Here is a 21,115-nt window from a genome sequence, read left to right on the forward strand (position 1 = left end):
CACTTCTGTTATTTCTTCATGTCATTTGACTATTTTAAAGACTTATCTAAGTTCTTTCTGTATTAAAATTTTAAAGTTTACTTTTTCTTACATATGATGCAAACTTTGCCCAATCACCTTTCATCCCTTAGTTTTATTTTTTATTTTTGACATACATAAGTTTTCAATTTACATAGATGAAACCAATTTTTAAAAATCTCCTTGTGACTCTTCTGCCAGTGTTATTATTAGAAAACCCTTCTCACCCAGCTGGGCGTGGCTCAGCAGTTGAGCATCGACCTAGGATCCAGGCGATCAGGTTCGATTCCCAGTCAGGGCACATGCCTGGGTTGCGGGCTGCAGCTGATCAATGACTCTCTCATCATTGAGGTTTCTGTCTCTCTCTCTCCCTGTCCTTTCCTCTCTCTGAAATCAATAAAGTTATATTTAAAAAAAAAAAAAGTAAACCCTTCTCTATGCAGAGTTCACATGACTTGTTTTTGCCTTTCAGTGTGATGTGTTATTTTCAATGTTTTATTGAGACATAATTCATATACCATAAAATACATCCTTTTAAAGTATACAATTCAGTGTTTTTAGTATGTAATGTGTTAAGTTTTTTTTGCTGAACCAATGTACGACATTTAGAATATCAAATACGAAAGTGATTCTTTCCCTCACACCTCTCATTTCCTACAAGAGATTCCTCCTCACTTCATGCCACATAACTATTTAAAGATGAGGTGCTGCCTACATCTGAACTCTTACACACACATACCTCGGGCAAACTGTAAACTGCCAGCTAAGGGTGATGATCTCTCTCAGGGATTGTTATGAAAATTTTCTAAGAAAGTGCTGGAACAATGACCTGGCACATAGTAAATTTTAATATATGTTAGTCACTCTCACTAGTTTAGGTAGGTGAGAGAGCCAAGAAGTCATTGGGGGTAAATGATGGGACTTTTAACATGGGGACTGGTGGGTGCCCACTGCCTCCCTCTTCTCTCCCTGGGCCAGCTTTTCTCTCAAACTTAATCGACCATAATATGAAAGTGTGTATCTGTTGTATTTATCAAAGACTTGTTTTCTTTGTTACTCATTATTTAAAATGAGTGAACTTTCTGGTTCTCTTTCTTAAAAACAAATTCTCTAAAATGACTCATATATGTTGCTAGACATCAATCATCCTCAGGCCCCAAATCCAGTCTGTGGCTCTTACTTCGCAGCAAAACTATTTGTTCCCTCTCCTCTGCTGCCACCACGTGGTCATATCGGGTTATAACCAGCAGTTTCACACGCCCTGGCAGGGCTTGGGATTTAACTTGAATTTGTGATCTGGCTCTTAGTGAGTAGAGGTACGTAGTAGTACTCCTCTGATCAGATATGTAGCATTCCTGAAAAATACATACAAGCCTTCTGCCTGGTAAATTCCAACCCACTAGGGAATATCCCCCACTTAAGCAGCAAACGTTCACTTATATCAACTTAGATCAGAAACCAGAAATGACACAGTCCCTGTCCCCAAGGACTTTATAGTCTGATATGTAAACAAACAACTACGATTCAGCTTTGGCAACCACACATGCTCAAGATGGGATTACCCAACAGGTGACAAGGTCGTTCAAGTCACCAAGATGTTCACATCTCACACTTATGGGAAACTTCACATTTTTCATAAAATCTAATACCAAATGATAGCAGGGAAGCTGCTGCCACTGCTCTGGGACCACACCTTGAGAAACAGGGTCACAGAACCACCTATGAAACAGGTATTGCTCCCATTGCAAAGGTGAGGAAGCTAATCCCCTAGTGACAGCAGGATTTGAACCCTGATCTGACTCCAAAACCTGTGCTGTTTGCACTATACCTGAGTTGGAGAGTTAACACTAGGATTTCCCCATGCCACCTGTTTATTTTAGAATTTCCATTCTTAAAAGGCAAAGGCAAGGTTCTGTGAGAGCATAATGTATTTTCATTTCCAATAAGAACAAAAGATGGCTTGTGAAAGGTTTTTTTTTTTTTAAGAGAGAGGGAGAGAAACATCAAAGTGAGAAACATCGATCAGTTGCCTCCTGCACACACCCCAACCAGGGGTCGAACCCGCAACCCAGGTTATGTGCCCTGACTGGGAATTGAACCCACAGTCTTTTGGTGTATGGGACAACTCTCTAACCAACTGACCCACCCGGCCAGGGCTGAAAGCTATTTTTAAACATTCCAGTTCACTGCCCAATAATTCCTCTTCTAGAAATCTATACTAAGAAAATGAGTCAAAATATAGAGCAAAATACAAAGATGCTAAGTGTTTTAGCAGAACACTGGGACTCTAAATATCCAATACTAAGGGACTGGTTAATAAATTATGGTATATCCAAATGATGGAATATTATGAAGCCATTAAAAATTATTTATTTAGAATTTTTATAACGCAAAGTATTTATGATATATTAAATAAAACACAGCATATAACTAAATTCAGTAAGTTCTCAATGTTATTAAAAACAATTTAAAAAGACTAAAAGGAAATACACTAGAACATTGACAACAGTTGTCTCTGATTCTAATAATGTTCTGTACTTTCCACACTTTTACAATGAGCTTTTATAATCAGAAAAACCAAGCACTTTCTTTTTGTTGATTAACTACAATATTTTCAAGACCCATGGTAAAGCTAGTCAATTCCTAAAGAGCCAGAAAAAGCAAAACTGAGACTTTTAAAGCTAATATTTAATTCCAGATTATATTTCCCTGACCCTAAAATTTACATTTTTTTAAAGCAAAAAAAAAAAAACAAGAGGAAAACACATCAATGACAATCATTATTATACATACACAGCAAGATGAGAAAGACACCTGTCAAATGATAACAGGGATTTTTTTTTTGGTTAGTGGAATTATAAGGCTTTTAAACCTCTTTTTAGCTTAATAATTTTTATAACATTTTCTACAATGAACATCTATTACTTCTGTAATAAAAAGTCTGTGCTATTTTTCTTTTTAAGAGACAACTGATGAGCATATTGCAGCACATCCACACAATGGAATATCAACAGCCATTTAAAAAATGTTGCAGAGAATATTTAATAACATGAAAAAAAGTTTGCTATATTGACTAACCATACTATAAAGAGCACGTCCAGAATGATCCCACTGTTTTAACAACAAACAAAATGTCTACAAAGAAAACACCTTGGGAGGAAAGTTTTTAAAGAAATCTACATTAAACAAAAAAATTAATTTGTTAAATAAAAGAGAGACAGAGAAAGAGATGAGGAGTATGTTATGGAAAGATCCTCCTTTCAAAAGGCTTTCCAGCTCCACCCAGCTCTCATTTGTAAGTGAAACTGGTCTTCCAGCATCAACAGGGTGGTCAGCCTGGAACCTTCCCCTTACTAGAGACTTAATGCTTGAGGGGCACATCGACCCCAGCAGCAGAGGTCGCCCCTCTTGATGGGCCAAGCACACATTGTCTGGAACCTTAAAATAAGACCCCAACAGAGGGTCTCTGCCTTCTTGGACTGTGGGTCTGATTACAATTAAATATAATTTACAATCATTTGATGAAGGAAATGTACTATTTATGTTGCCAATAACACACTAACTATAGAATTAGACTCTCAGACCTGGGGCAGGCATTTGAGATCATCTGAAGACAATTTCCAGGACACTGTCTTTAGGATGCTATGTAAATATTGACTGGAAACAGCAACGATGTCATGCTGGAGAATCTTAGGTAAACAGTTCAAAAGCCTGGCTTCCTGTTTATACAATTTTAAGTCACTTTCTTGCTAGCCACAAGATGATTTAGCATTCTGATTTAATCTAAGGATGTCTTGACTTGACACATAACAAAAGGGAACTATGAAGAATAGCTGTGAAGCCAGAAGACACAAGAAGGAATGAAAATAAACACAGAGCTGCGTCGTCTTCCAGCCCAAACAGTGAGAAATCCGTGCCGCTAGATTATCGGCTCAATCTATTTCCAGATCGCTGTCCTCACTGTGACAGGTGGCAGAGTCACGCACTGACGTCAGCACCAACACTTCCTTCTCCGGGAGCAATCCAAATTCCTGCAGAAAGGCCTCGAGGTCCACGGCAAAGAAATCTTCGCCCAGCTGGTCGGTGACGCGAACAAAGTTGCCGATGAGTTCGCCCCCCTTGTAGATGAGCAGGGCGGGAAGCGCGTTCCTGGTGAACCGGCTGCTGGCCCCGATCACCGAGCTCTTCACCCGGCAGAACTTGACGGCCGGGTACTCGGCGGCGAGGCAGACCATGCACCCGTGCATGGCGTCGGTCCCCGGGATGCCGTCCTCGTAGATGTGGACCATGATGAGGGTGCTCTTCTGCTCTCTGTCGATCGTGTCTAAAAACCCCTCCCCACTGGGGATCTCAAACACCTGCCTGAACTGGGGCCCCTTGTGCAGCTGCTGCCGCATCTCCTCCATCCTCTGCTTCCGGTACTGCTGCAGGAACTCCTGGTCGTCCTGGTCGTCGTTCATCAGGGCCAGCTCCTTCAGAGTCATCTGCAGGGGGACCGGCAGAGGGGCATCAGAAACACAAACCGAGCGCCCGTGATCATCGCGCGCATGTGCCGCGTGCTTATGACTCAGGGCTTTATGCTTATACCTCACTGAATTCTTATGCGAACCCCATCAGGAGCCTTAATTTCCTCACTTTAGAAATGAGGCTCTAAGTCTCATTTGCACAAGTCCTCACAGGTGACAAGTGTAAGGTCAGGATTCAAATTAGGTTATTTTCAAACCCAGGTTTTTCACTACCATATCAATACTGCTTCTCCATCCAGATAGGTAGCATTGAATAATAGCACTTCACCAGCTTTCTCCTTGTTGTCAGTCCTGACAATGGATGAGTTATTTTATCCACGACTTTGTTTTTGTTGAATACACAACAGGACATTAAGGAACCCTAAAGGGAACACTCATCATCCCGGCCCTGCACACATACAATACATGGTCACATGCTTAAGTGGCTTTTGCTTTCGTAATAGCAGTTGTGGGTGTCAAAATTAAGCTGTCACCTGCTTTGCCACTTAGCATTATTATATCATGAACATTTCATGTTCCTAAATATTTTTTATAAAATCACACATGGTGTGCCATATTTTGCCTTGCCACTTCCGTTTCTGGCATCCAGGCAGCTTCCAGTTCTGTTCTACTTCAGACAACCTGGCAGGGCAGGGAGAGCCTCTCTCAAGGCTGTGCCTTGTGATCATGTGACGTGTCGCTTCCTCGGCATAAGGAAGCATGGTGAGCAGTGGGCACACTGTCCTGCACCAGCTGAGGTTGCTGAAGCGCCTTCCTTCTCCTGCCCTAGTGCAGCAAGACAGCCCTTCCCCCGTTACAAAGCCCAGCTGCCTCGCCTGGCACGGATTAGCGGGTGGAGGCTGGGGGCCACACTAGATCAGAACAGATGTTATGGCACCAGAGCCAGCAGTACCACCCCACCTCAGCCTACCCATTAGGGTCTTTGAGTCTAATGCCCTGAAATCATCCTTCTGGTCAAGGTAAATAGCTCTTCACTTAATCCCCTTAACTACTTCCTGATCCCAGCTGGTACGTCCAGCCAAGAGCTGCTTCGGGCCACAGCCAAACGATCTTAGGCACCCCTAGACATTCATCTGTGGTCAGAGGGCATGGGATGAAATACAGAGTCCTGATACTGGGAAGAGACAGTCAGTGACCTCGTTCCTTATACTTCTATTGTATTGCCTCATCAGCATAAATTCTCATTAATTTATGAGAATTAATTCCAGCGAAAAGGAGCGTCATGACAAGAGCAGGAAAATCTGGCTTAGCATTCTAGTTCCCATTAGCTGTTACTACTAGTTGCACGGCCGTGAGCAAGTCCCTTCCCATCCCTAAGCCCCGCTTTCATCATCTATAAAATGGGGAGAGTACCAGCAACCTCAGAAGGGTACTTCCAGGTCAAGGTCAGAGTTGAATAAAGGACAGGAAGCACACTGACTGAGCACCTTCAGTGGAGCAGGCGCTGTAATAGGGACTGTATCCACACGGCCCTGTGAGGCAGGGACACTGACCTCACTTAACCAACGAAAAGCCAGACTCAGAATGGAAGAGGTGTCCCCACGACGACTGGCGGGTGAGCTGAGACTCAAACCCACGTGGGTCTGAGCTGACACGACTCTATCCTCTCCCCAGCACTGCACAGCTTCTCGGAGGCCAAGCCAAACACCCTACACCTCCTGAATCGTTCGCCCCAGTTGCAGCCGCCAGGGTGGCCCCTGAGAAAGCCGGGGTGCTACCAATCACCTTCCCACTGATCTTCTCCTGCAGGTCCTTCTGTTTCCGTTGCTCCTCCTCTTCGTCCAGGTGGGACCTGCAGCTCAGTGACAGCTTCTTGATGAGCTTTTCCATCTCCCGACACTGCTCCTCCCTCTGCTCTGTCTCCAACTGCTTGAAGCGGCGCCAGTCATTGATCACACCTTTTGGACCTGGGTTGGGGGTGAACATGGGGGTAACCAAGAAGGATAGGCAACGACTCCTGGACCAGCTCACATCCGTCTACAGCTCACTCCACTGACTCCACAGGGCAGCGTGGTCTACGCACAACAATGTCCACTGCAGAATGGTCTGCAGGACTTAAAGGGCCAAGCTGAGGGTCCAACGTGAGGAGATCCGTTACTTAATTGATATTAAGTAAACTGTGATTCATCTACTCAGAGGAAACTATAGGAATTCTTAGAAAAAGGTAGCTCTGTTTCCTGCCATGAAAGATGTCCAAATACATTAGGTTCCCGCCCCCCCAAAAAAGAGAGCCCAGGTCCGTGTATCTCAGTGGTTAGAGCGTTGGCCCATGCACCAAGGAGTCGCAGGTTTGATTCCAGGTCAAGGGCACCTACCCGGGTTGTAGGTCTGACCCCCACCCCAGTCGGGGCATGTGAGGGAGGCAAGCAGTTGATGTGTCTCTCTCACATCCTGTTCCCTTCTCTCTCTTGCTCTCTCCCCCTCCCTTCCACTCTCTCTGAAAAGCAATGGAAAAAATATTCTCGGATGTGGATTTTTTTAAAAAAGGCAAAATGCAGGACAATACAGAAAAAGAACTGTATGTATATGTATAAATATTTATGGATATCTATATACATGCATGTACATTTGTATGTTCAAAGAAAAAGGCTAGAAGGATGTGTAAACTGTTAATAGTGGTTGTCTCTAGGTAGCAGGATCTACAGGGAGAGAGAACTTTTTACTTTTTTTCTGCACTTCTTTATGATATGAATTTTTATAACATTATGGCAGGTTGTTCTGTTATCCAAGCTGCCCCCATATCCCCTGGTAGGGAGTGTGCAGGAGGCAGCCGATCCAAGTATAGCTCTCACACTGATGTTTCTCTCCCTCCCTCTTCCCTTGCTCTCTTTCTAAAAATAAATCAATAAAAAATATTTTAAAAACTGAGCAAAGAATATGAAAATATCTCTAAAGTTATGAAAAGAGGCTCAACATCACTCTTAAAAATAGAGAAAATAAATCTACAATGAGTTATCATTTGTCATCCACTGGGATGGCAAAGACCAAAAAGTGTGAGAACCCAGTAGGAGGGCAAGTGTGTGGAGAAACATCGTCTGCTGGTTAAACTATAAAACAGTGCCAGCTCAACTTGACAGCAATTTGGAATTATTAAAATGTAAAAATGTAAATGTGCCATTTCTAGGAATTTATACTACCAATACTCATACCTGCGATGTATGTGTTATCAAACAAATACTAATTTGAGAAGCTGGACTCAACCCCAGGCCAGTCTGTGTTCATTACCATGTTGCTATGCAGACACATCTATCTGTACTGTGCGGTGACATGGCCAGAAACAAGCACAGTGAAATGACAACACTAGGTTATCTCTGAAGGTGGGACTGGAATTAGAGGGAAGTAACCGGGAGACTTCGAACTGATAAAATGTAACCGACATTTTTAAACCTGTTTCCAGAGCTCGGGGATTTCCAGTACCTGTGTTAACTGAGATGCCTTCGCCTGCCAACTCAGCATCTACAGGCATCGAACTGCCGGCCAGGGCGCCCCCGCCTCCGTCCTTGTACTCGTGGTCGCTGTCTTCATCTTCGCTGCTGCTGTAATAGTACTGCAGCTTCTCCCCCAGCAACTTATCATCCAGGGTGGTCATGGTGCCTGGGAGAAGGCAACAAACACATCAGCCTCTTTGCTGGCTACAACTGCACAGACTTGAATCTGCAGCAGGAGCTCACTTGTGCTGAGATCCCAGTGTTTAGAGGACCCTAAAAGTGATTTTTTTTTTCATCAGCAGGATCTCAACAAATGCACACCATGGCCCTCAGTGATAGGGTTAATCGTGTGTTTTTGTAGAAGGTAAAACTGAGGCTCAGATAAGGAAAGTTTCTTTGCCAAACTTCACAGCAAATGGTGGAGCTGAAGGAAAAGAGACTGAAGGTGTCGGTCACCATCTTCTGAATAATACATTTATAAGTATATTAGTGCAGTGGCTTGGAGAAATCTACTTATTGACTGGAGGTTTTATCTACATATACATTTATGTTTTTCTATCAATTAAGACTGCTAGGTAATTGAAATATTGGGTAAGAATCCCCAGGGAAATCTCCAAAAAGAAGCATCATGAGGACGATGCTGAGTCACTAAGTCAATCACTTGCCTGTGTAGCCTTCAGCCCGGTCAGCACACAGAGGGCTTGGATGAATGGCGTCTGAGGCCTTACCAACTCTGGTTAAAAGAAGGGCCCATGACAAGATTTTCACTATCTTCCAAGAGTTTAAAGGACAACAGTTAGAGCCAATATTCTGCATCAGAGGAAGCCTGGGACATTTTGAGAGAGAGGCACAGCTGAGCGCCTCAGTCCTGCTAGTAGATCCAGCCGGGAGGGTGAAAACTGTAGCGCTCCTTCCACGAAGCTTGGCAATACTATGTTTCCCTCATTAAAAATGTATCACCGGTCCTGTTACACTCCGTTACAAAGTGACTCTCCCGCACGCAGGGAGCTCTAGAGAGCAGGGTCCTCCCACGCCCAGCAGCAGGCCTCCGCACAATTGGCTAAGCCCAAATGGAGACAGCCTAGATCAGCGGGGAAATCAGGGGATCTCGGCAGTCAGACGGGAAGAGGGGTGCACAGGAGGCAGGGTTATTTGAGAGAACCGAGCAGGTGCTAACAGGGGGAACAGAAAACAAAAACTTAAAGAGGCGAGGAGGGGCCAAGCGGAGCTGGGCAACGATAGCCCGCTGAGGGCGGGGCCCGTGGAGGGCTCGAGGAGGAGGCGGGGCATCTGAAGAGGGCGTGGCGAGGGCGGGGCCAGCAGAAGGTTAGAGGAGAGGGCGGGGCCAGCGGGAGGGTTTGCGGGGAAGGCGGGGCCCGTGGAGGGGCTCGCGGAACCTTTGTGGGAGCCCCATGGAGGTGGAGCCGGAGGAGGAGGCGGGGCATCTGAAGAGGGCGTGGCGAGGGCGGGGCCAGCAGAAGGTTAGAGGAGAGGGCGGGGCCAGCGGGAGGGTTTGCGGGGAAGGCGGGGCCCGTGGAGGGGCTCGCGGAGGGGCTCGCGGAACCTTTGTGGGAGCCCCATGGAGGTGGAGCCGGCGGAGGAGGCGGGGCGGGGAAATCGCGGAGACCACGGGGGTCGAAAGGACGCTCGGACAAAGCCGGCTCGCCCGCCACCCGCAACCCACCCGCCTCTTTCCCGCCGACCTCAGCGCAGTTCCGCGGCCTCGCTCGGTCCGGATCCCTTCGGGTGGCAGCTCCGGGCACTTCGGGAGAAAGGGAGCGCTCTGCCGGAGGAAGAGAAGCCGGCCAGCGCCTTGAACCCCGACAGCAGCCGCCCGAGTCCCGACCGCGCGGACCAATGGCACGGCCTTCCTGTGTCAGGGCAGATCCACGCAGCCCAATTAGAGGAGGCCTCGCCCAGACGGAGGAGAAGCTACGGGGCCGACTTTGGGACAAAACACCTCGGCGCTAGTAATACGCTCCCGTTTGCTTTGTTTTGTAATTATAACAAAAAGCTGCGTTATATATCCCCAGCCTTGAACAATAGAAATAATTTTAGTTAGTTACCCTTGAAGTTTCCTAAACTATTCCATATACAGATTCAATTCTCACCCGAGGTTGTGTTTTTATTGATTTGAGAGAGACAGAGAGGGAAGAGAGTAAGAGAAGGAAACATCCATCGGTTGCCTCCCGAACGCGCCCAGACCCGATGGAGCTGCAGCCCAGGCACGTGCCCTGCCCGGAATGTGTGGGAGCACGCCCCGACCGAGCCACCCGCACGGCCGTGTATATTTTTTATTGTTCTTAATCACATCACGTCTATTAAGACAGCATCAGAGACATTAAGTACTTTGCCCAAGAACACACAGCTCTTCCATTAAAGTTTCAAAAATAAATAAAGCCAGGTTGATGATAACTAGACGCAGTGCGCAATCCTGGATTGCATCCTAGGACAGGAAAAGGACTTGGATGGGACAGCTGGCAATTTGAATAAGGTCTATTTAATAATAGTCTTGTATCGATAGTTCTGATGATTGTACTACGGGTTATGTGAGATGTTAATAATCTAAGGGTTAAAAAGTGTAGGGCAACTTTACACTACTTTTGCAACTTTTTCAAAACCTAAAATTATTTCTGAGTCCTTATTGAGGTGTCCAGTACACACCACGCGGGATTTCAAAGAAAACTTTGTGTAAATGGAATCATTCAGAATATACTAAAATGATAATACTGTTTAATATAGGGCTCTTAATTTAAGAGATTCTTAATTTATGGTTCTACGACCACCTGAAATTATCGGCAGATTTGTATATATGCATATTTTTTCTGAGAAGCTGTTTATTCAAGCTATCAAGAGTCAGAACCCTCCCCTGTCACCAAATTTAAGAACAATTCACTAAAGAGATCCATGACTTTCTGTATTATTCTTTGCATGAGCAGCTGACTTAAATATGCTTGTGACCTGCTTTAAGTGACAAGCCAGTGCCCAGCAACAGTGCCTCTTCATAGGAGATTCCCCATAAATATTTCTTAAATCAGCACTAGATGAATGCATTGCTGTGTGTGTTTTTCTACTCACAGCTCCCCGAAGCAGAGGTCTTCTTCATCCATGCCGGTTTCTTGTCCTTCAAAATTCACTTTAAGGCTGCAATCCTCAGTACTGCCCAACAGTCCTAATACTTGCCCCCACTCTCCGACTCTAAGAGGAGCAATCCACACGTCTCTTCTCTCAGATCTTCAACAGTCCCTTCTCTCTCCTAGCTCAGTTTATGACCTTGATTCCTAGATCACCTGAAAAATAGAAGCAATCAAAAGGCATTTGCATTTGAGTCCATCCTCAAAATGTACCAACAGCCCCCTATCTGTACCTATTAAATGAGTCACCAGCGAAGTGGATCCTACCCCTCCAGCCTTGTAAAGGACTCAGCTCCTGCAGTAACGTTCCCATCCCCCCCACCCCGCATATTCAGGCTTTCTTTCTATAGCATACTAATATGTTTTCCTCCCCCCAAAAATCCTCTCAGATACCATTTTCACTGTTCAGGTTGTTAAAAATCAAAAAGTTTGATAACAGCTACACTGGGGAATATGCTGCTGGTAAGCGTGTAAATTGATGCAACTCTTATGGATGGCAATTGAGAAATATCTGTCAATATTGCAAAAACATGTTTAACCAGCAGTGCCACTCCGGGAAGTTCATTTTATAAATATACTTGCATGAATATATTATTTAGGTGTGTTTTTTCCTAAAGCAAGGTGAAGAACATTATGTATTAGTTTTCTGTCTTTTGCATAAAAACATTAACAAATATTTGCTTATATGTGCATAAAGAAAATCATTGAAAACACATATATAAGAAAGTAAGTTACCTTTGAAGGACAGAAGAGAGTCAGGAGTGGGAGACGTTTTATAAATAACTTCATATGTGTACTTTTTAATCATCTGAAAGTATTATCTATTCTGTTCCAAAAATATTGATCTGTAATTTTGTGTGTGGGGGGTGTTTGTAATGTCGTTGTCAAGTGTTGGTGCCAGGGCTATACTGGCCTAATAAAACTAGTTAGGAAATTCCCTCTTCCTCCATTTTCTGAGTTTCTATAAATTGGTGTTTCTTCTTCTTTAAATGTTTAATAGAATTCACCTGTGACACCATCTGGACCCAGAGTTTTCTGTGGGAAGGTTTTCATAATGAATTCACTTTCTTTAGTAGATAGAGGGCTATGGCAGCTTCTAATGGCTCCTGTCTCAATAAACAATTCATTGCCTCAGCTCCCAATTCACCCTTCTTGCTTTGCAATAATGAACAGAATTCCATTAAGCATCTGTGCTTTGCAGTGAGCACAATAAGCTTTCTCAATAGAGGGCATTGGAGGGGCAGCGATGGGTGGTATGGCTTAAGGACATTCCGTGGAGATTTTCCCCAGCCATGTGGGTCCAGTACACTTGGTCCCTTGATGACCTTGAAACCCTAGTCTGGCTCAGCAATAATTTTTCCATGACCCTCTCAACAGGGAAATCGGTGCCCTGAAGGCTTCCTCCTCCCACTGGCTTCCAAAGGCCTCCTGCCTGCATTGGCACCCAAAGGCTTCCTCTCTGCTCTGGTACCAGTTACCTTCTCAGGGGCCTGTGCAGCTCCTGTGGCCCAGAGACTTGCTGTCTGCTTGCCAGCAACCAGTTCCAGCCTGGGAAGGCCAGCAAACTTCTCTGCTGTCCAGTGGGTTGAACTCCACCTTCTCCAATGAGGTCTGAACCCCAGTCTTGGTAAGTGGGCCCATTTCCAAGTTTGTCTTTCCTTAGGTACACTCCCTAAGGCGTAGGGGACCATATGGAATTTATCTCATAGTCACTCATTTATTAGATTTAAATAAGTAATAATGATTAAGTAATTTAATGATTCTATTAAACTTTTCCTACATAATCCGCTGTGTGGTTTCTTTCCCCCCACTGGAGATAAAGTAGTGTCTAGTCCACACTGAGAGAGGGATTACATGTGGGCATTGATACCAGGAGGCAGGGGTCTTTGGGAGCTTTATCAGGCCTTGAGTATGAACTGGACCTAGTGACTTAAAAGTGATGGGATGTTGCTTCCTAGATTAGGTTATAAAAGATTTTGATTTCTTTATAACTCTTTCTCTCTCTCCAGTCCCCCATCTTGGGCTCCTCTTGCTTGCTGCTTGGTTGAGCCAAGCTACCACACCGATTGTGAGCTGCCCTTCAGAGAAGTTCGTGTGGCAGGGAACTGAGGGCAGCTTTCGGCTAACAAAAAACTGAGGCCTTGACCAGCTGGGCGTGGCCCAGCGGCTGAGCATCTACCTAGGATCCAGGAGATCGCGGTTTGATTCCCGGTCAGGGCACATGCCCGGGTTGCAGGCTCAATCCTCAGTTGGGGGTGTGCAGGAGGCAGTCTATCAGTGACTCTCTCTCATCACTGATGTTTCTCTCTCTCTCTCTCCCCCCCTATCCTTTCCTCTCTCTGAAATCGATAAAGATATATTTTTTTAAAAAACAAAAAAGCCCAAGGCCTTCATTCCAACACTTTGGGAGGGGCTGAATCCTGCCCACAGTCGGGGGAGTGAGCTTGGAAGCAGACCTTTCCCCAGGTGAGCTGTTGAGATGACTGCAGTGCCAGCCAACACCTAGAATGCAGCCTGTGAGAGACCCAAAACAGAGGACCCATCAAAGTCACGTGCAGACTCCTGACCTGCAGAAAGTGAGAGATAATTAATTGTTGTGTTAAGCCCCTGAGTTTGAGGGTAATTTGTCATGTGACAAAAGATAACGAATACAAGAGTTATTTCAATTTCCTTTTCATCTTGTATCTGTTTCGGTAAGCTGTATTTTTAAGGAATTTGTCCCTAAGTTAAGGCCTGTAGTGCACTTTATTCATTTCCTTCAGAGGCAGACAAGGTACACCAGTCCATTTGCTCAAACACACTTCAGAAATAAGAAGACTTACGTCCACACAAAAACATGTTTACAAATGCTCATAGCAGCTTTATTTGTAATAGCCAAAAAAACTGAAACAATCCACATGTTCAATGGGCAAATGTTTTTAAAAAATGTGGTACATCCATGCCAAGGAATATTGCTCAAGCAATAAAAAGGAACAAACTATTGACACGCGCAACAGTTTGGACGGATCTCAAGAGAATTATGCTGAGTGAAAAAAAGCCCATCTCAAAAGGTTACATTCTGTATAATTTCATTTATATAACATTCTCAAAATGACAGAATTGTAGATATGGAGAACAGATCAGTGGTTGCCAGGGATTAAGGATGGGAGAAGAGGGTTAGGGGAGGGAAACAGATGTGAACAGCCCAAGGGATCCTTGAGGTGATGGAACAATTCCGTTCTTTTTTTCACTTGTTATCTTGATAGTAGAGGTGGTTCCACAAATGCATGTGATAAAATTGCATAGGACTACATACACACACACGTGTGCACGTGCAAAGGCGTGCATGTGGAGTCAGTGAAATCTGAATAAAGTCTGTAGATGTGTTCCTATTGTCCATTTCTTGGTTTTGATATTATGTTATAGTTACGCAAGATGCTACTACCATTGGGGAAGTTGCCTGAAGTGTACATGGGTCCTCACTGTATTGTTTTTGCAATTTCCTGTGAATGAATAATTCCTTCAGAATATATAGTTAAAAAATACTTCAATTGATCTCATCCAGTCTCTTGGGTTAAATATCTACTGTAAACAGCACCTCCCCTCCCGCTAGTCTCCATCCAGTTATGAGGTCAACTTTTGAGTAAAGACCTGAAGAGAGTAAGCGATCTAGTCATGAAGATACCCGAAGGGGGCGGGGGAAGCCTTCTATTCCTAAAGAATGGAAGTGTGAAGGCCCTACCATGGGAGCGATGGGAGCACACCTGGCATGGTGAGCGGCATGGCGGCCAGTGTGGCTGGAGCACAGTGAGCAAAGCGTCCAAGCCAGTGTGGCTTTCGCCCTGACAGGAGCAGCATCTGGAGGGTTGGGGCACAGGAGTGACCACTGCACATTTTAAGGGAGCACTGCAGCTGCTGTGGTGAGACTAAGCTGAAGGGCAGACGCGGAGAGAACAGGAGGCTGGCACAATTCAGGTGAGAAGACTTAGGGACCAGCACAGGCAGGGGCTTCAAATATATCAGCTGAGTGAATGAGTTAAACTACTCAAGGCCCAGTGAAAATGGCCACTTCTGTTCATATTCTAGATGGCACAGAGCTGACTTCACACTTCTCCAACACATTGTTCTGTATTAGCTATTGTGTATTTGTCCTATTTTCTCCACTCAGAGAAACGCTGAGTTCAGTGCTCTGAACTGCTGGTATTATCTTTGTTCCCTTCTCCCACTGAAGGAATGAGGTGATTGACCGAATTAAGGGGAATTTCAACCTCTCTGGCCTGCTCATTTCTTTCAGGTCCTTCCCAATGATGTACAGAAGTATCTGATAGCTTAGTTCAGCCAAAAAATATACCAGGGAAATCAAGGTAACTAAGTTGTACCAAAGACTTGATATTGACACTAAACAAACAACTTTTAAGGTGGACAAATAATTTTATTTTGTGCATGCAAATACATGTCAAGTACTGCAAACTTTTTCCATCAATTTTCTCTCAAACACTGAAAATCATGATGCTCTATTCTGTGAACAGCCAAAGCTAATATCTCTTCACTTCAGTCCTACAGCAAAAACACAGAATTCACTCCTCGCTACTCACTACCGGCACAGCCCTCATTGCTCCGTCTCTGCCCTCCCCCCATATACAGGCCTCGAAAGTCCCAGCCTTCCCCCACTTAATCCTATTCCTATAGCACAAAGGGAAACATTACAATTTGGAAATTCAAATTGAAATAAATGGAATAGAATTTATTCCCATATATATTCCCCATTTCATTGTACAGAATTATTTTAAATTATAGTTTTAAATAGAAGCTGAGTATATGCCTTAAAAATGAGCATTAAATCCATCTTAGAGATGGTGCCTGCTTTTTACATGATGGGTGTACACCATCTTTAATTTCATTTACATTTCAATCGAACAATAGATTTGCAAAGAAAATGTCTAATACAGACGTAAAAATATTCACACTAGAGCTTCACAATCGGTTGTACAATTGACAAACAGGCCTCTTTTCCCAAACTTTCCAGCTAAGCAAATTTATAAAATGTAATCAATGCAACAAGAAAAACATTTCTCTTTCACTTCCAGGGAAAAGAATATGCAATAAACAGTATAAACGCAGACAGCAGTTGCTGTAAGCTAACCACGATACTCCCAAGTGGCTGTACAATGGGTATGTGCAGTACAAATAAAAGCCACATGTGTTGTATCACAACTACAGTATAATTGTTTGCCCAGCTAAGAGAATGCATGCACTTCCATGCCTTGGGTTATAAAGTGAGGCCTAATTCTTGACAGATCGATGGAATATATGCAAATGACCTTGGCTTTTGGCAGTACTAAGTGCAGCCAGTGTCTGTGATCCACTGGTTTAAGGGTATTTTAAGATTTTTATTAAAAAAGCAAAAACAAAAAAAACAATACTGCCAGTTTCATACTTGGGGGAATAACTGCTCTTGGAGTAAAAATAAGACTCCACTCAAATGTGGAGTATGCTGATCGGTGGCCTTGGCCTCTTGTACTCCCTTGCCAGCAAAGGGATACACAGAAACCGCTATTATAGAGGAGCAACTAGCAAATTTCTTCAATTTATCCAGAAAAGGGGATACTCCTCGAGCATATTCTTTTTTGTTCTGCTTGCAGAAGGGGTTCTTATGTAGGAGTTACAGTAAGTGATCCCATCAACACTCTTCATTCACTAAAACACAAGAAAAGTTCTTCCAGTAAATAGCTGCAATGTAACTTTCCCCCTTAATGATTAGTTACCAATACTGGTGACAATCTGCTCAGAAAATGACTCAGAGACTAGTGAAGAAATATTCAGATTCAGAGTTGAAATCACACGCTGAATCTGATCATGACAAATTCCACCTGTTAAAAAGACAGCCATGGCTTTAACATCTAAAATGTGTGTGTGGGGGGGGGCAAGCTAGATGGTTTTTAAAACAATGTTTTCAAATGTTTAAATGACCCCATTTTAAATTCCTACAAACTACTGTGCATCCTGTAATTTTCTCAAGGCAGCATATAAAATTGGACTGTGCTTTATATAACAAGGTGGTACAAAAGCAAGCTTACAGTTCATCATAGAAATCTATAAATGACTGTAAACTTACTTTTGCCCCATCTACTTAGCATCAACTTGAAATTTGAATGAAAGTGCCTAGATCCAGACAAATGAAAAATTTCAGCCCTGGTATAAGAGGTTTCTTTTATCATTCTCTTGTGAGAGTAAATAGCTACTAGGAAAAAATCAGTGCAACTGACCCAATGAAGTACCTTCTCTAGAAAATTACAATGCACAACTTTCATGCATGATACTGGTCTATGAGATGGTACTGAAAGTTTAAGTTATGGCAGCAAAGATGAGGAAATCTGCTTTGTTCAGGTACCAATTAGATGAAGCACATATGTAAACTCAGAATATACAAAGTGAATGAAAGCACAAAAGAGAATTACTGATGCTACATTCATAGCATCTGAATGAGGAATATGGACTTTAGAATGGGACTTAGAAGTTGAAAAACAAAAACATAAAAAGAGGAGGAAAAGACACCCAACAACAAAAACAAGCAAGCAAGCAAACAAACAAAACACCATTTCCCACTTCCCAGACCTCAGGCTACATTTTTCTAATTAGGTCACAGGCAACATAGGCAGCTTAGTTACCAACATTACAAATTTCCTTTGATTTCAAGCTATCTACATCACACATTGGTAAAAGGGTCAAATGACAGGGACTGCCTGATTTTAAAAAGTCACATCTTATGTCTGGATTTGTGTTTTTTCCTCTATGACATCAGTAGGTACCATTTTGAAGAAGGATCTGATAAACTGAACTTTCTTCTAAACTGGCAGAGAATCAATGCTTTTTACTTCGTATTAACCCACCACGAGAAACAGGAGATGGCTTACAACATAAAGAATGCAATACAGAATAACCCCAACACAGAAGCAATTCCTATGTTGTTAGTGAACATGAGAGTAAGTTTTTAAGAACACGGAGTTATTGTTTTTATGGGATCACCTGCTGCAAGACAAGCATTATTTTAATATAAATGTTCTGAGACATACCAATAAGGTTGGCAGGTATATACATACACTGATGCAAATGTAATTTCACTGGACAAGTAGGCAAACACCTAAGCAGTTTATCCCAACCCCCTCCAGCAGAGCACAACCACGTTTTAAAAATCTCAATTTTAAAATTAAAAAGATATGGTTAAATACACAAGATCAATTTATGTAGTATATATCCACCCTCAGAGCGTGCTGAAGATGTTTTGCGTAGTTCTGTTGCACAGAGGGTTCTTTCCCTGAGGGCACATAAGGAGCTCTCGAACTGTTAATAGGTCTCTATTTTGTAACAAAATAGCAATTTTTAAATCTTAAAAAAAAATACATTACCTTCAACATGGAAGATCTCACTATTTAAATATCCATGAAATAGACATTATGGTTTGCATATCCTTTTTGGAAATACAAACAGCAAATAAAGTACATTGGAAGCATTTCAAATGTAGTAAGCGCATATTTATAGAAAGGTTCTGATATAAATTATATAACAATTATGTTCCTGTAATATCCTAGGCTAATTTATAATGTCAGAAATAAGTTAATGTAACATGGTTTAAAACTCTCGTTCCTATGAATTTCAGGTTACAGAGTGAAATAAATAAAATGTCTTTGTAGGGATAGGGAGCACTGGCCATGGCAAACAAGTACAGTACTAACTGAAGGAAACTAAGTCAAGGCTACTGTGCTGTTATGTTACAAACATCTTCATACACTTGAGTATTAAATAAATGTGTAAGATCTTCCATACTGACACCAGAATATCAAAACTACCCCTTTGTTTCTCAGGTATATTTACAACTTATCAGTCACCTTATGAGCATGTTCATTAAGACAGGTATCAAACACCAGTATTTACTCATTCTGATCAAGAAATTTCAGGGAAATGTCAACCCTCCCACCCCTGGAAATGCGCACAAAACTTTTTATCAAAATTTTATCTGATACAATGCTGTGGTTTTGTAAAACAACTGAATAGCTCAGACGACCAATAACATGATCCTGTTTAAGCATTTTGCTAGCAGGAAAAGCCCTTACATACAGTACACCTGGTGAAAGATCAGCTTGGCTTAAAATATTCCAGTACAATTTTCAGAGTAAACAACTTCACAGAAGTTAATTAAAAAAAATAATAATAAAAGTCAAACTAATCTTAAAGAAACGGGAAAAAACAAACTATAGGTAAGATCACCAGGAAGGAATGCCCAGCTTTTGTTTTCAAATGTTGACTGAAATTTAGGTTTCAATAAAATACCTCCAAAAAATCGGGCATGCCTGGTTGAACATACTGCATTACTTTCAGATGCCAAGTCAAAACACTTTCAGTCACATTGTAGCAGGGCAGAAATTATTCATGTTTTAAAGTATGAATAAAGGTTAGCCAATGTTCTATTATTACATGGTTCATAATCTTATCAACCTAACAGTCAGAAAAAAGGGAAAATTAAACCCCAACATGAAGTAACAATAAACAATATTTAACCAAGATAATGCAATGAACATCCAAAATAGTTTAAATTAAAAACCCAGCAATACCATCTTGTTAGTCAGTGCAAACGCTACATACAGGGTTTTCTCAAGAAAGCTGAAAGCACCTGATTCTTTTGCCAAGTCATCAGAGTCAATAATGTACAGGCTTAAATCTGCATTTTAAAAAACTGCCATTACATTAGTGCATAATTTATCAAAATTGTAAAAACGATTCTGCATAACTTAGGAGAATTTAATATCTAGTACATCAGCTGAAAGACTTAGGCACTTGGTTATATATTTAATTACTTCAACAAGTAGCCTGTGTATAAATATTAACAAAGCAGAAACTATTCTTGAAAAATGGAAAATTAAAAAAAATTTAAATGCTACAGATAAAAGCACTGCACCACACCCCTACATATAATGCAGTAAAGAAAGCTACTATATAACCCTGCAAAATTCTATGGTAAGAACATCTAACTCCACTCTTCAAAGTAAAAAAAAGAAATAAAAAATCCATGCAAAGTCCCATGAAAAAGATAAATAAAGCAGCTGGAATGAGATGGAAATTTCTCTTAGTGAAACATAAAATAGAAATAAATAAGTTAATTAAGTCTACTTTCACTAGATGTATCATTGTAGGATCCTGCTAGTTTAATAACTGAGTTGTTAATTTTCTATAGAAGCCATTTAAAATAGGAAATGGCTCAGTTACTGCACCGGATTGCTACAAACTCATAAAAAGCTGCTTGAAGCTTAAGTTAAATGTCCAAATTCCAATCACTTCTGGAAAGTGAACGTGTTACCTTAGTAAAGTAAATTTTCTTTTTTTTTTTTTTTTTTTCATAATGCTAATGCAAGAGGGCTTGAAGTATCAAAGAGTCCACAGGAACTGGATGCCCCCAGTAATATCTTTTTTTTAAAAAAAATATACATTATATAATATATATTATATATATAAAAAGCTAGTGTAAATGCTTCCATGGTATGGTCACAAATTTGAAAGATGAATCTCCTTTCAGCTGTTAACCATCTTCCCATTTGCAACAACAGGTTTTAAAAAGTCATTTTTATCTTCAGACATAACATGAGTTTTCAGAATGAGGTTGCCAACGCTGACAGATGTGGTGATGGGGAGGCAACTTGCACTGCTAATGGACACTGGAAGTGGCTGGCTAAAGCAAGAAGTTACCGGCAGAATTGTTTTTTGCTCCTCCCTGAGAAAAAATTAATGACATTGAAAACAAATTAGCTTTAAATGAAAACTTAAAACATATGTAAAAAGTTGTACCGAACTTTAAGCGCCTCTAGCAAAGGCATGTCTTTAACACTAAAAAGAATCAGAGATCACTAAAAAAGTTCTGTTTTTCTAAAAATTAAAATACTAGGTTAATTCAGGCCAACAAACTATCAAGTTTTCAAATTAGCCCATATTTTTGGTAGTAATTATACAAAGTGGCAATAATAAAGCCAAGAAACTCATA

At 42.0% G+C, this 21,115-nt stretch overlaps 2 protein-coding genes across 6 annotated transcripts in view; both read right to left on the reverse strand.

The window, feature by feature from the left end:
* Nucleotides 1–2,372: 2,372 nt before the first annotated feature.
* PDCL (phosducin like) lies at nucleotides 2,373–9,835 on the reverse strand. Its single transcript, XM_016210936.2, has 4 exons — nucleotides 9,676–9,835; nucleotides 7,962–8,138; nucleotides 6,270–6,451; nucleotides 2,373–4,502 (listed from the first exon to the last, which is right to left on the reverse strand). The coding sequence occupies exons 2-4, from the start codon at nucleotides 8,131–8,133 to the stop codon at nucleotides 3,951–3,953; spliced, it is 906 nt and encodes a 301-aa protein (XP_016066422.2). The 5' UTR covers nucleotides 8,134–8,138; nucleotides 9,676–9,835; the 3' UTR covers nucleotides 2,373–3,950.
* A 5,661-nt stretch (nucleotides 9,836–15,496) lies between these two features.
* The window catches only part of RC3H2 (ring finger and CCCH-type domains 2), a 40,326-nt gene continuing 34,707 nt past the window's right edge, over nucleotides 15,497–21,115 (reverse strand). For 4 of the 5 annotated variants that reach the window (XM_016210939.2, XM_016210938.2, XM_016210937.2 and 1 more), the window contains one exon: nucleotides 15,497–20,848. In XM_016210939.2, the coding sequence (XP_016066425.1) occupies nucleotides 20,650–20,848 (199 nt within the window). In that variant the 3' untranslated portion in view covers nucleotides 15,497–20,649. The remainder of the gene's footprint in view (nucleotides 20,849–21,115) is intronic. The other variant, XM_016210940.2, reaches the window with a different exon arrangement.

Source organism: Miniopterus natalensis, chromosome 12 (assembly GCF_054644295.1).
Source record: "Miniopterus natalensis isolate mMinNat1 chromosome 12, mMinNat1.hap1, whole genome shotgun sequence".
Taxonomy (NCBI): domain Eukaryota; kingdom Metazoa; phylum Chordata; class Mammalia; order Chiroptera; family Miniopteridae; genus Miniopterus; species Miniopterus natalensis.